The 15,202-nt window shown below is 39.3% G+C and overlaps 1 protein-coding gene across 2 annotated transcripts in view; it reads left to right on the forward strand.

Annotated features, from left to right (window-relative positions):
• Positions 1 to 15,202, forward strand: part of LOC116061762 (inactive phospholipase D5-like) — a 54,259-nt gene that overhangs the window by 29,444 nt on the left and 9,613 nt on the right. For both annotated transcript variants that reach the window (XM_031316118.2, XM_031316119.2), the window contains exons 2-3: positions 7,411 to 7,547; positions 13,606 to 13,792. In XM_031316118.2, coding sequence (XP_031171978.1) covers positions 7,411 to 7,547; positions 13,606 to 13,792 — 324 coding nt within the window. The remainder of the gene's footprint in view (positions 1 to 7,410; positions 7,548 to 13,605; positions 13,793 to 15,202) is intronic.

A 15,202-nucleotide genomic window follows, 5' to 3' on the forward strand; every position in this document is an offset into this window, starting at 1 on the left:
TCCCCACAGCCTGGAGTGAAATGTCTGTCATTTTGATAACAGACAGTAAAAATGAATATGACACTGACACCTGATGAAGATGAGTCTCCTTTGGTCTCACTTTGCCAGACCCTCCTCCAAAGCACGCTGAAGGAAAGTCTAGCTACTCCACATAATTTTCGGGTGTGTAAATGTGCAATGGTATAGTAGCATTTCTTTAAACCAATCAGAATCGCCATGGGCGGTGCTAAACTCCGCACAGAGCCGCTGCAAAATAGTTGTGCGAGAGAAAACTCAGATTGGACAGATAGTCTAGCTAGCTGTCTCAATTTACCATGCAGAGATCTGAGGAGCAGTTAACCATAGTCCTCATAAATTCACCAAATAATGATAAAAATACATGCATTTCCTGTAGCAGAGCGCAGAAAGTTTTTGGCTGGGTCAAGAGCAAATTTAGGATCAAAACCTCTAAAGAAATCTCTCCACAAAAGTGATAAGAGAAGCAAGTTTGTCACTTAAATACAGATCAGATGAGGGCATAGACTGTATGTGGGATGCCGGTTATGATTGTCTGAAGGGATACTTTGAAGCCTGGAGTTTTTGCCACTTTTATTTAAAATATTGCAGCCAGATAACACAAATGTTCAGCTCAGGTGAGGGGAATGGCAGGATGAGTGGCAGGATCTGGGATCCGAGGCATCTGGTGGACAGGTAAAGAATACCACTGAAGGGGTCTGGGAAAGTGGAAATGTGTATTAAAATAAAAGAGGGACAGTGGGGCAAAATGAGCAGAAATAGAGCAACACAAAGCAAAAGTTTTACCTTTAAAATTGAAATGCTAGTCTAGAATTGTAGCGTGGAAAGGAAAAAGAGATTTTTTTTATAATTCTCACAGAGTGTTCAATGTTTAATAAAGATATAATAACAGCAAGAATCACCAAACTAGGTTGAAATTACAGTGTTAGCTTCTAGCAAATACATCTAACCACACATACAGGTAATCAGTAGCTATGTGTTTGTGTGTCCTTGCATGCAATGTATTTATGTTCAGTAGCTTTAAAATTCCGGAGGTGCAGAATGAGTGACAGAAAGAGAGCAATATCAGACAGTGTCATGACGTGCTGTCCAAGTAGGCCTAAGTGATGAGGAGGCACATTTCTATGTTTGTGTGTCTTGCTGTTTGGAGCAAAATTCTGGGAACGGGTCTGGTTGCTCTCTTTCACTTGACATCTCACTCTAGCTCTGTGTAATGAGTTGAGCCAAATTTCATAAAGGTATGCTTGTCGTCATTATACTGTGTTTACTGCTGGAGTCGTTGTCTGTGTCCTGTCTCTTCCGTCTATTTTCTGTCTCTGTTTCTCCTCTCTAGTTTCAATGTATTTACTCTATCCTTATCATACAACGCGTGTATACGCTCAGCAAATATAGTGATAACGTTCCTGTTGAGTTTATTAAGTCGTATGTAAGTGGCGACCGGACAACTTTAATGGAGGAGTGGATTTATGCATGTTCTGCTTAAGGCTCACTTACTATAATATTACATTTTTATGGTAAAAATGCTAGTCTAAGCTGCTTCAAATTTTCCACATTAATCCACTTCGCTGCAATGCTTATTGTATTCAGAATCACTTGGCTTAGCCATGTTACATTCGTTTATCATGTACAGTAAATGTTGCTTGATTGTGATCAATTAGTCGATGGTAAACCTTGGTGCAGAAGCCAAGACTGCAGTTGCGCCAGGCAGCTTTAAGATATGAATGTGTGTGTGTGTGTGTGTGTGTGTGTGTGTGTGTGTGTGTGTGTGTGTGTGCATGCGTGCATGCGTGCATGCGTGCGTGTCTGTACAGTGTCCAGACAATAATAAGTGAAAATAACACTTAACTGTAGGGCTATATCTCGAAAAACAATCCAGCACATTAAATATCTTGGTATGATGGGGTTATTTAAATTCTTTATTTTAATGTAGTGTAATATTGTGTATCGTAAGAATAATGATTTCTCCATTTTCAAACACTGCATCAGTGTATCTATCAGCAACCTTTGTACATCCGCACTATAGTCTGGTGATTGCATTTTGTTGATAGAGCTGATTTTTGTAAGATAAATGTCTCCCTGTGTGACTACTGAATGGTGCAAAAAGGAGAGCCAATGAAGATGCCATTGTTCTCCGATACTGATGAGCTGACTCCAAAATCTGACATCTACTGCTGATGTTTTGGACAGATGAAAGAATTTCTCCATCAAAAGATGGTTGTAGTTGTGCTCGAAATATCTTACTGTGACATTACATCATCTATGTTTGACTCACTCATTAAGGCTTTAGAGTAGCTTTTCTTAAACATCCACTTTAGGCTCAGGTATATACAGTAGTATGACTGCTGCGAAAACACACACACACACACACACACACACACACACACACACACACACACACGCTTAGCCAAATATATTAAGATGCTAGTCGTCACTGACACCTCTTCAATGGTAATTTTTAGGAATTAAATCTGACAGAGGAATATTAATTAAACAGAGTACTTGTCCAATTAAGGAACATGTTTCCACACCTATAGACAAGGTGAGGAAAGACAAAAAAGACAAACAAACACAATTCTTATTGTGGTTGTATTCCCACATGCATGTGTGTATCCATGCATACATGTGCCTGTGTGTGAGTGCAATTGATACACTTAGATGTGTTCTGGTTATACTGTCACTAATTGAGCAATTAGCGGGCTTTCAGCAGCTGTGTGAACCATGGCCTTTTCCTTGCAGGATGAGCCAAAATCAGGACATCATTTTTTTCACTTAGGGCTCTTTGCTCATCACATAGGTGATTGAACAGCAGATGGATGCAGCAAATAGGGGAAAACTGTGGTAGAGAGAGGGATGAAAAGCTAACAGCACCAAGAGGTTTGCCAATGTGCACTTACTGTAACATCTTAAGTGTGCAGATAGTATAGAGTAAAGAGGAGTTGGTTATTTTAATGTTTTTACAATGTGTTAGAGTTATGTCACCTGAGCCACCTTTGGCACCTTTACGTTTACGTAAATTTTGATTCTTAACTATTGGGTTACACTGTACTTTAGTTTTGATGTGGAGAGTAAGGTACAGTGTAATCATTAATTGTTTTTAAGTTTATTCCTTTTCTTTTCTTTATGCTTTCCTGGTTAATCAGAAATTGTTTTGTGTATTTTATTGTTGTGTTTATGTGTTTGTTGTAAAGCACTTTGTTACGCTGGTTTTGATAACTGCTAGACAAATAAACTTTATTATAATTCAATTTTATTATTGTCCTCATCACCTCTAATTAGCCTCTTGGCGCCTGTTCTCACACCTCACCATAGCCAAGATGTGTGTTATGTAAGTCACCAGCAGTGAACAAACAAATCAATTTAAAAAAAAAAAGGTCTTGGAGCAAAATCAGCTTCGAGGTTTGAGTATCCAGACTGACAATGTGGTAAAAAAAAATGTTGAAGAGCACTAGCTCAATGTCGGGTTGTAGATGTATGGTTATTAAATCCCCTGTGCACTCAGTGTTTGATTATCAGTCCTCAGTCAGTCCTGACCCAATCAGTGTCATGCTACACTCTCCATGCAATACAGTGACGAAGGCTTCATGTGTGTGCATGGATTGAAACTGGCTGCACTTAAAACAAGACTGTCTCTTCAAATGCCATCGCAACTCATGCTGTCACCAGGCTTGTGGCGATCTTGTGCTTTACCCATAGCATTTACACAACATCTGCAGTGCTCCAAGCGCTCATAAGACCAATTAGACCAGGATATGTTTCACACAGACTTCTGTTGTGACGTTGGTGTGGTGTAAACTTGTCTCTCCCTCTGAGCAGCGGGGCTACTTGTTCTCACCATGCCCTGACAAAGAGGAAACACTCATAAGAGGATAATTGGGCCCCTGACAAGTTTCCTCAGGCTGCACTGTGAAGAAACTCATTCTGCTTCTCTGTAGGCCCACTAAAGAATTCCTTAAATGTGCTTCCAAAGCCACAGGGGCCACATGACTCCTGCATCGTGTTCACAAACCAGCACGCTATATGGGGACATAGCAGCACGACAAGCTGGGACATAGTTAAAAATAGAGCCTGCTTTTGACAATGACCACACTGTCTGTTCTCAAACTCTGTAAAGCAGATAGTTTTTTCCATATCACTTGTAGGGCAGACTTAAAACAACTTAGAGGTTTGGCAGAGAGAAGGCCTCAGTTTAAAAGTTCTGCCTCTGATCTGAGGATATAAACATCCACCCTCTCAGGCCTGGCCTTCACTTCTGTCTGCGTGTGAGACAGTAACAGTGATTTGTTTTTGTGTGTGTGGCACCGTGCCATCCAACTTGCCAGCCTTTTTTAGATGGACTCTGGGGAGCTTTTGAAACAGCCGGGTAAACAATCTCACTAAATTATGTGATTTATGACTCTCTTTTAGCAACTCACTCAAGGTTATCTTTGCTTCTAGATGATTGGAATTTTCTATCATATGTCGCTGTATCCTGTAACACTAACTGTAAACAGCCAAAAAGGCTCTTGAAAGCACCAACACATAAAATGAGCACAAAAGTTTGTATATGTTAGTTAGAAAAAGAGACAAGTGGAATTACAATGTTTAGTTATTGCTGTAGTGATGATATGTTTCAGTGCTCAGTTTGCAGTAAGGCAGCAATATGAGAAGGAGAAGGAAATCAGCTGCCCCAGAAATGCATTGTTGTTAAAGGGTCCGTTCACCCAAATTTCAAAAAGACATGTACTACCTTGTGGGATCTAACCATGCTGATAGTTTAGTTTCATTTGTCCTGGTTTTGAGATATCAATCTCTGAGATTTCTTCCACCACCTCAATACATGACATGCTAGTAGCCTAAGCCTTTCTTCTTCTTTTTGTGACTGTTACATGTAAACAGTCTTTTTATTTCTAAATAGGTACTGTGAAGCACACTATTTCCTGTAATTGTAGGTGTATTGATCCCTAGCTGTGCTCTGATATCAGGTAACACCGTCCCAAGTGCACCCTTTGAGTCTGACCTCTTTATATATCTGCCATGATGCACATCTGACCCCATGTGAATATAGTAGCTGGTAGTAAAAACACTGGAAATATGAGATGCATGCAGTGCAGGACCTTCATCTGAACTTGCTTTTATTGCAGTACAAGGTCCAGCAGATGATTGACAGACTTGATTTAACCTCAATTTACCCTATGTGTGTTTGCTGCGTTTGCTTTTGTTAAGTGCCAGGGGCTCTTTGATGCTCAGAGGTAGAAATTATTTTTTTTTTCAATCTTCACTACATTTTCTCAGGACTGTGGATGAGAACCAGTTGCCTTATGGTCAGGATGTCATTACTGTAACCTCCATGCTGTTTTCATCATTTTGCAACCAGTATTAGACACAGAGGATTGAGAGTAAAAGAGTTGGTTGAGCAGCCTGTGGCTACACTTCGGAATTAGGCATAATATTACAACCACCAGTGCTGCCAAGAAATAGAAAAACACACTCAGACAGATGGTTGTGAGGATGAGAATGTGAAGCTAAATATCCCTGCCAGTGTCTCTATGGTTTACTGGGGGCACTCTGTTGACTTGCTGGTAGATTAATTTCATTCCCACATGGGAACCTATGGGTATGAATGTCTTAAACTACAGTGAACCACAATAAAATCACCATGGCTTTGTGTTTGTGCGGCTCTCAGATGTCGGTGGTGTATTATATGAGATTTGTCCCTGAGGATAATAAGTGCAGTCTAGATGAATGTGCTAATGATCTGCTGTGTTCAAGGGTAATTAGTTTTGGCTCTTCTGGCAGGTTTCTAAGGGATCATGATACATTTGTTATTGTTCTACAAATAGATAGGGTGTTTCCCAGTAAGTGGGTCAAATCTATTGTACATATTGAAATCATGAGTGAGGCTGCAATAGATACACCTATTGTAATGACTTTCAGTCAAGGGTTAATAAAAATGTGATATCATGAAATAAATACTGCATAATGATATGGTCATGATAGATAATGATGTTTACAGTCTTAAAATAGGAACAAGTGGTTGTGCTGTGACCCAAACAATGTAAAAGCTTATATCTTTACTACTGACTAGTATACGACTATAGTATCAGGTAGTAATCAATACACAGGTCTCAAATCTCCACATGTCATTGCAGGAAAAATACAGTTGCATTTAATAATAATAATGATTGATTTCCATATATGTGTGCCTGTTTCAGGGCCCTGGTATCAACACGTATTGGCTCACTGTTTACTTAAATGGCTTAGTGGGACAAATAAATAGCGAAGACCCATGATTAATGTTATTAGTTACACTTGTGGCTTTCCTGTTATGACAAGCCAAAATGTAAAGTACACTTTGAAAGACTGGAATTTATATACAACAGATTTGCCACATCTAATAATTTTTTAGCACCATGATGCTGCCAAAGTGACATTTTTATCAACATAATAGGGAACGTAAATTGAAATGCATCTGCAAAGTCGAAAATGATTCATACAAAATATGTTTTTAAAATGTTGATTGACAACATACTTCATTTGTTTTCCCTGCAATCTGCTCATAGCAACTACAGCATAAAAAGTTTGGCACTTGGTGAAGGTTAGAGAAAGTGGTCTTGGTTGAAAATTTAAACGTCAGATTCGATGATATGACTTGTTTACTTTATTAACATTTAAAACTATGATCTTCCCCTAACCTTGATCAAAGTGTCCCACAACTTTTGTGTGGTAGAAGAATATAGCACAAAATTGCAGAGTTGCCCGTGAACATATTTGCTTGTTAACATGTATTGGCAAAACAAAACAGGGGAAATGTGTCAAATTAAACACAAACCATAGCTTAAGGAAAACGTTAAAGAACCATATTATCGTCAAATGGTTACCAGATGTAAAGTAGGAATCCCTGAACTGGTAATACTTCATGTACTGCAGCTTCCAAGGCTGATATATTATGACATTTATTAGATTATTTCATTTATCTTCACATCATCATTGCCCTTATAGAACACCCTGACCCTTACATCCTTCTCAACCATATAGTAGCATGTGGACTTCCAAATATCCAATGTTAATGTTTGTTTCTATCGATCGCTTTGTTTTCTTATTAGCTTTCTTCCTTCTCTGTCTCTCTCCTTGCTCTCTACTCTCTTTCTTCCCTCTTTTCTTTCTTCTTCTCATTCCTGCCTCATGTTCTTTAAATAAAAGTGTGAACTTGCAAGGTCATGCGTAGACCTTACATGTTTTCTGTTACATTCCACCTCTATATCATGTTATGACCTGCTGAGCTGTGCAATAAAAAAAAGTTGTGTCAGCCAGAACAGCCAGCTAACGGAAGCCAAGGTTGGGGCACTTTGGTCTTGTTTTGATGAAGAATAGAAAACACCTTGAAAATCAATGTTCTTCTCCTTTTCTCTCTTGCAGTCTCAGCAGAAGTGCATTATGATCTTCGCCTTGGTGTGCTGCTTCGCCGTACTGATGGCGTTGATTTTCTCAGCGGTGGACTTTTGGGGCGAGGATGAAGATGGGATCACAGAGGAGAACTGTAGCAGGAACTGCAGGTGAGAGCTGCAGAACCACAAACACACAGTTCATTTTTAGTGGTTTCCAACATGTTTGGCTTGTTTCCCTTGATCACAAGTTATGGCCATAGCGGGTGTTCATACCAAAATCAGCTCTGTGTTAAATTACTGCAGGGGGCTGCTCTGGTGGGAGTATGTTGCATTAGGTACTTTGTGTTGTATCAAAAGTTGAGCCAGGTTAAACGTGTTTGCCAGATGACCCTGCATTTTTTGTTTTTTTGGAGAAACTCTGCGTTGATACCAACCACTGTGCTGTCTTTTTGTTAATACATCCAATTATATCTTACCTGAATGACATGAAAGCCACGTCTTAACTAGTTTATAAGTTTGTTTTTTGCTGATTAAAAAATCCTTTCAAGTTTACAAACTGTATGTGAAAAACAACTGAGTGTTTCCTTATTTATGGGAGCTATGTGTACAGCAAAGCAGTAGAGCAAAATAACTCAATTATTGTAATATATAAACCTTTTCAAACAATGGTTGACATGATTTGGGACCTCTAGCTTATGGCATTGGTGCCAGTAGCTTCTATGAATTAAACCCACATTTCCTTTAACCCATTTGGCTTGCCTTGGCCTTTCTCTGTTTGCAATTGTTCCATCAGCTTCCATTGCTGTTTTAGCTCCAGTTTCAAACCATAAATCAATCCCAGTCAGTGACACGTTGCAATCCAGCACAGTCTAACCCACTGGCATGATATAAACTGCAGCGTATAAAGGCTGCAGACCCCACAGCATTGTATTGCCTTAATTTAGAGAAAGTATCCTATTGTCTCAAAGTAAAAAATGGTACATGCCAAGTAGCACTAATACAAAACAAATCTGTGTTCCCTCAACCTGATCCTATTGTAGCATCCCCTGTTGCCCTGAAATGATTACAAGGCTCTTCTGAAAGTAACCATATACCACACTTTAACAACTTTCTTCAGACTGTTTAAGAATATGGATCCCCAGACAAAAAGCCTCAAAAGGGTTAGGGTTAGGGTTTGGGTTGGAATGAATGCAAGATTTACAGATTCATCAGCTGTTAAATTCTTGCTGTCTGTGATGACGGGGAGCTTGTCAGTTCAAGACTTAACTCCAAACACATTTCAGAAATGTGTGCCTTTTTCTTTTGTGTGTCATTTTCCAGGTGTGCACTGCTATTTAATATCCCATAAGCTTAATGATGAAATTTTACTGCGACATGCATCATTTGAAAGACCTATAACATGTGCAAGTGTAACATAATGGATGATTTGTAAAGTATTTTGCTCAAAGCGAGTTGCAATACAAAATAGGAAAAGTATTTTCTACTACTATTAGACTGACACATTTATAATGGGGTGCACTGAGGCTTGCTCATGCTCACTTAGATTCCTAAAGGTGCTTGTAATTCATCAAAGGAAATGAATGTAAAGCCCTTTTCGGTCAGTATTCACTCTTTGAAAATGACCCAGTGATTAACTTGCAAATGAAATCCATGGCTATTTCTTTTTATAAATGTATAGCAGACTGGTCTTTTATCTTGCCTTGCTTTGCCACTATAACAAATCTCTTTCTGAGCCTTTTAGCAGCCCAAATAATGACTCAGCAGCTGTATTGTTTGTGATATTGTAATTCAGACATGTCACACGCAGCTGGTTGTTTTAGTTATGTAGATTTCCCTTTAATCTATTTTTTCCTGCATAAACAATGCTAATGCTTGGATCTCAGAGACAAGACATCTGAGATGGGTAGCTACTGTGCATCTGCGTTAAAATTTTTGTTTTTTTAAATCTCCCACTGATGCAAATAGATGATGATGATGACTTTATGTATTTGTCCGACAGTACAATCAAACACTTCAGCTTCAGCTATAACATGATATATCTCTTATGCTTACAGCAGTGCCTTTTGTTTGGTTGTTGGAGTAAAGTGTTAGCAGTTTAAACCCTCTCATCTGATTGTATCCAAATGACAGTCTGGTGTAACCCCCAACACAAAACAAGAAAACCTACAGCCAGAATGGGCAGAGAAAAAGATCTGAACAATCCACAGAAATTAGGCTACTGAACCAACCAAATAACTCTCTTAAACGAGGCAGAACTGACTGGGGCAAAGGTAGCTTGGTGTTGGCATCTCTGAGATTCAGCCACAATAAGGTATACAGTATAGCCTATAGTGAGCTTAACAGGTCGCCTCTCTCTCCCCTTTCATGTCTTCAGCTGTCCTATACAAATAAAGGCTAAAAAAAAAATGTCCACCAAAAAAATCACCCAGGACAGCAGTCGTGACAGATATGGAACAATGTAATAGACTAAGTACTTGCTGTCTACATTCATTAGCATAAAACACAGAGGATTATGGTTAAAGAAACATGTCATTTAGTGGGTCAAATGCCAGATAATGGGTTGAAATTTACATATGAAGCGTGTTTACTGTTACATCAGTGTTCTGGTTGTACCTGATGAAACATTGGATTTGACATTTACCCTTTAAATGAACAGCGTGCAGTGAGCAGTGCAGCAGCAGCTCCTGCAATACCCATATTAATGTCCTGGCTGCTGTATGGCCAGAGCTCAGGGCAGCTCATGAGAGGGTGGATAATTTATATCAGATGTCAGGAGCTGACACTGGCACATCTCATGCTGTTACTCTAGTGGTACAGTGGGCACACAGTATCACAAGCATTTGCATGTGTAATTAGCATTTTCCATGCAGTATCCTTACATGCTTTAGGGATTTTTATATGAGTTTGTTTAACATGTAAACTTGCCTCAGCCCTGACAGCTCTGTAATGGTGTGAAATAATGTTCTGAGTTTTTAAACAAAACATCAGGAGGGAGAGTTTATCATTTTAATTCAACTGCGCTCACCTACCACACTGTGAAGATGGGAATCCATTATCATGCAGAGAGTGATGGAGGGATTTTACATTCAGACACACTCTCTGTCTCTGTCTCCGTCTGTGTCATGTATGCACACACACAGCATAAAGTTTACACCACTTAGGTATTGACTGGCTGGGGATGAATCACACCCATGAGTGTACAGATGAGTGTACAGCAGTGGACATCGCAGACTGCATAAATCAATGAATCCCTTGCAGGCATAGACAAGCTACTTCGCTGTTTTCTCCACTTTTAATACCAAAGCCTGTCTGCCTGTTTAAACAACCCACAACCACCATTCATCATACCTCACAGACATTACAGTGGACAAAGAGGATTTCTTTCAAAATAGGATTACAACTGCTCCTCTTGTTTCCGTTCCATCCTTGTTTTACCTTTTTGTGATGTGTTCACTATAGCTGTCCCAGTTTTTGCTGTCTTTGCAGAACAAAGGAGACTCTAGGCTGAGTGATGTTAACATTAATCTTAATAATTTCATCACAGCTTGCTGTATTGGTTTGTTTGTGTCTTGTTACACTCCTCTTTTCATTTTACTCACTCTGTGTTCAGTCCTCAAGCTCTGTGGTTGACAAATGGCAGAGTACCCACCCACAGTAACATATGAGCCAACTTTACTTATGATTCTCCCCAAACTCTGCTTCACTTACTGTTACATATTGAATGTCACTTCCATGAGGAGGAATCAGCATGTTATGATCACAGTCGGTGTGAGTCCTACAGTTTGACCCTTGGCCACTTTCCAAAACCTGACTTAGCTTTACTTTAGCCAGGTTACATTTTCAAGCTGCAAGCTGGCAACGGGCCCCTCAATGTGATGCCAGTACATTATCACCTGCAACATGCTCCCGCCAGAAAAGAAGAAACACTCGATAGACCACGAGCTGTCACACCTCAGCTGACCCTGTGATCTGACGGGTCAAAGTGCTAAGATCCGTTTGGTATTACAGAGCCATCGCCAGGGAGTCTGCCAGCGCAGACCTAACTGTGTTTTAAAGCCAGAAAGCCATGAAAAAAATGTATAGAATGAATCTTTAATGCAATAAAGAAATCAAAAAGAGAAAAAAAGACAATTTACTTGCGATGAAAGCTTTACTCACTACATTCCAATAAAATGCAACTATGTGTGAAAAGTTTTATTCACTCCTGCACTAACACTTTAAAATGGTTATAAACCTCATATGCAATTCAATAATTACCAAAAATAGATTTTATTCGATGGGTAAGACACATAATCAATACACGACCATAACAAAAACTTCCAGCTACTTCACACAAACTAATTTTAAAGCTGCACTAATCAATCATGTCATATGTAACAATGACTATGTAATGAAAAAGGGGTCGCTCAAACCTGCAGAGAATTATCACTCAGTTGACTCAGCAGCTCCCCTCAGCTCTACGCATTATTTTTGTGTCTTTCAGCTTATTGTTTTGGTTTTTTGGCCCACAACTTACTTACTAATTACTACTGGTTTTGCTTAGGTTGAAGTATTCTGATGCATTATTCTTTAGAGATTAAATAAATCAGTTTATTTTTCAATTTCTTTCACCATGTTTTATAGGTGTATGACTTATTCATGTGACCAACCAGCAAATTTAATTTCACATTCAGTCATGATGACATGACGTCCACGTGTGCATTGATCAAATAAATGGTTTTGAAAGTGTTGCGTTGATTAGATTAAAATAATCAAGTCATGTTTACAGTATACGACTTCACTCCTACCTTGCACACTTTCACTATTAGCACAGATTGTTTGTCATACCCTTCAACTCCATGCCCTACCTATTGAGCAATTTGCAGTATATCTACCGCAACATTTCTTATAAAATTTGTCCCCTCACATGGAATTGAGTAAAGTCTTGTGCAGAAGTGGTTCTGCTCTTGGAAAGCATTTTATCCAGAAACAATCAACTATGGCGGTGCAGAATTTATATATGAGTTCCCCCTCATTGAACACCCTCTCCCCATTTCTATTTCTCATTTAAAATCTAGCTGGCAGAAATCGATGTCCAAGCCAGATACAGAGAGAATGTGGTGAGCGTTGGAGCTTGATTATAGCCTTGTTCTGTGTGGCTGCAGATCTAGGTCTGCCACGGCTAATTCAATCTGTTGACTCCAGTGCTGATGCCCCTGTCGCTTTCAGTATCCTGGTGAGGTAAAATGGGAACTGGAGATACAATAGGGGGAGCTCAGAGTCATGGTTAGCCAGATACATTGACATTACACCTTGGCGGAAAGTGCAGGAATATTCATGCAGTGATGTATACAAAGCATTTGAATGCAAAACAACTATCACTGAGAACATGTTCCACATTATTTATCGTAACTTTCAGCTTGGTGGTACAGTTTTATGATAAAGAGAAAAACTTGGTCTAAGCTAGTTTTTCGAATATTTGGTTCGCCTGGTCTCCTTGTGTAATTTTGTTTTACTTAAAACTCACAGCCAGCATTCAGAGTGCACCATTGAACTAATGCCTACCATACACTGGAAGACTCGGAACAGACTTTGAAAAGACGGCAATCCACTGAATCTGGCATACAGGAGATTGGTAAGGCTCTGTATTTGAATGAATTATGCTTGCTGCAACTACAGTATATTAGACGACACCAGACTGCTGATGGCTACACTAAAATGCACCATGTGATAGCGTAGGGAGTAGTATATATGAGAAAATAACAAGAATACAGCAAAAGTTCTTGAAAAGAATCCCTGACTGGGTGTAATTGAATCTGCATTGCTGACAACTGTCCAACATCAACCTTCAATTATTCGCAGCCCCTGGCAGAGGCAACCCGTACAAGATTTAATGATGCTTCATGGAATCTAAGGGCATTAGTGGTCTAGAAATCTAATCTTGATAACTCATTAAGTGAACGATCCTGAGGAAGAGTGCTGTAGCTAATTTGTCAGTAGTAAGAAAGAAGGAACATATCCTCGTATTAGTGGCACCCAAGCTCATAATAATTCTGCTACTATTGCAAATACATAATTGCTTTGTGAAAGATTATGCACCTCACATTGATTTCAGCATTTTTCCATTAACAGGTCTCTGTGGCTCAGCCTAATAATGCTCTTTTGCAGCTTTTTTGGAATGCAGGTCCTACATTTTACATCATTATGTTTCTTCTTTACTCTGTTTTTTTCTGTATAATTTCCACAGAGTAGTGCTTGTGGAGAACATCCCAGAAGACATCTCCTTCTTAGACAATGGTACATCACACCTCCCTCTCTCAGTGGGGCTGTACAACTTACTGGACCAAGCTATCCGGGTCGTAGAGATAGTTTCCCCGTTGTGGCTCCTCAACTCCTCTGACTATGAATCCAGCTTCCAGCCTGCTGCCAGACAGGTAAAACCAGAGCAAGCCTTCAGAGACTTGACTCTGCAGAAGTTGTGGCATTTATTTAAATTTTGTGACCTTTTTACCTTTACTCTCTCCTCTTTGTGTTTTTGCTTCATCTACATAATAATCAGTGATGAAGAAAGGAGTACTCTATCCCTTTACTTAAGTAAAAGCACCAATACAACAATGTCGAAAACAGGTCCTGCATTTAAAGTTTTGCATATTATCAGCAAAATTGTATAAAATTATCACATTAAATGTACTTTCTCTGCAGAAAAATGGCCCCTGTAAGTGATATAATGTTATCATACCACATTATTAGATTGTTAATGATGCATCAAAGCATAAGCAGAATTGTACTGTTGTAGCTGGTCGAGGTGAAGCTGGTTTGAAGTACTTTAGATACAGCCAGATTGTTTTGTCCAGTGATCCCCAAAATAGGGTTTCGGGCCGCCTCCAAAGAGTCACAAGGTAAATCTGGGGGATCATGAGATGATTTATGGGCTAAGAGAGATGGAAAAAAAATTCTGCTATACTAATTTTATTCATATATACTCTAATTGTATCCTCTTCAACAGTCACAAGCCACAGAGATTAGGCCACTGCATAAATCTCAGCAATATATTTAATAAACTTGTCATATTGTGATGTCCCATGAGGGTAGGTGAAGTGAATGCCTGTTGTGAATGCAAATGTAGTTCGTTGTTGTGTTGTTGTTCTGATCTGAGAAGCTATTAAAGCACTCTGTTGAACTGGGCACTTCAACTTGCTGAGCTCTTCTGAGAGAAAACCCCAGCTTGCTGCGATATGGTTTTGATAAAAGCTTAATCTGAAAATTAACTAGCAACTACAGCTGTCAAATAAATGAAGTAGAGTCAAAAATATAATATCTTTCTCTGAAATGTGGTGGAGTAGATGTGTAAAGTAGCATGAAATGGAAACATGTAAAGTACAGGTACCTGAAATTTGTAATGTAATGTAGTGTTGATGCATTATTTGCATTAGCTATACAACATCGTGCCTATTTGATTTTATCCACATCCCCAGGTCATTAAGCAGACTACACAGCTGCCACATCTCATATTTATTATACCTTGAAAGGAAATGAAAGGTTTTCTGCTACAGCCAAATTAGATAATAAAATCAAAGTAGGACCAAATTTTGAAATAAATGAACAGACACAAATTATAGCGGAAAATCAATAATGTCCCTGTAGAATTGTACTTGCTGGTAAAATACTAGTCTGGGCTATTTTAAGCTGCTTGGATGTGTGTATTGACAGTTGCCAGAAGGGTTGGCCAGGCAGGCAGGCACGCACACACGCGCACACACGCGCACACGCGCACGCACGCACGCGCACACACACACACACACACACACACACACACACACACACACACACACACACACACACAC

Source organism: Sander lucioperca, chromosome 15, assembly GCF_008315115.2.
Source record: "Sander lucioperca isolate FBNREF2018 chromosome 15, SLUC_FBN_1.2, whole genome shotgun sequence".
In the NCBI taxonomy this organism is placed as follows: Eukaryota; Metazoa; Chordata; class Actinopteri; order Perciformes; family Percidae; genus Sander; species Sander lucioperca.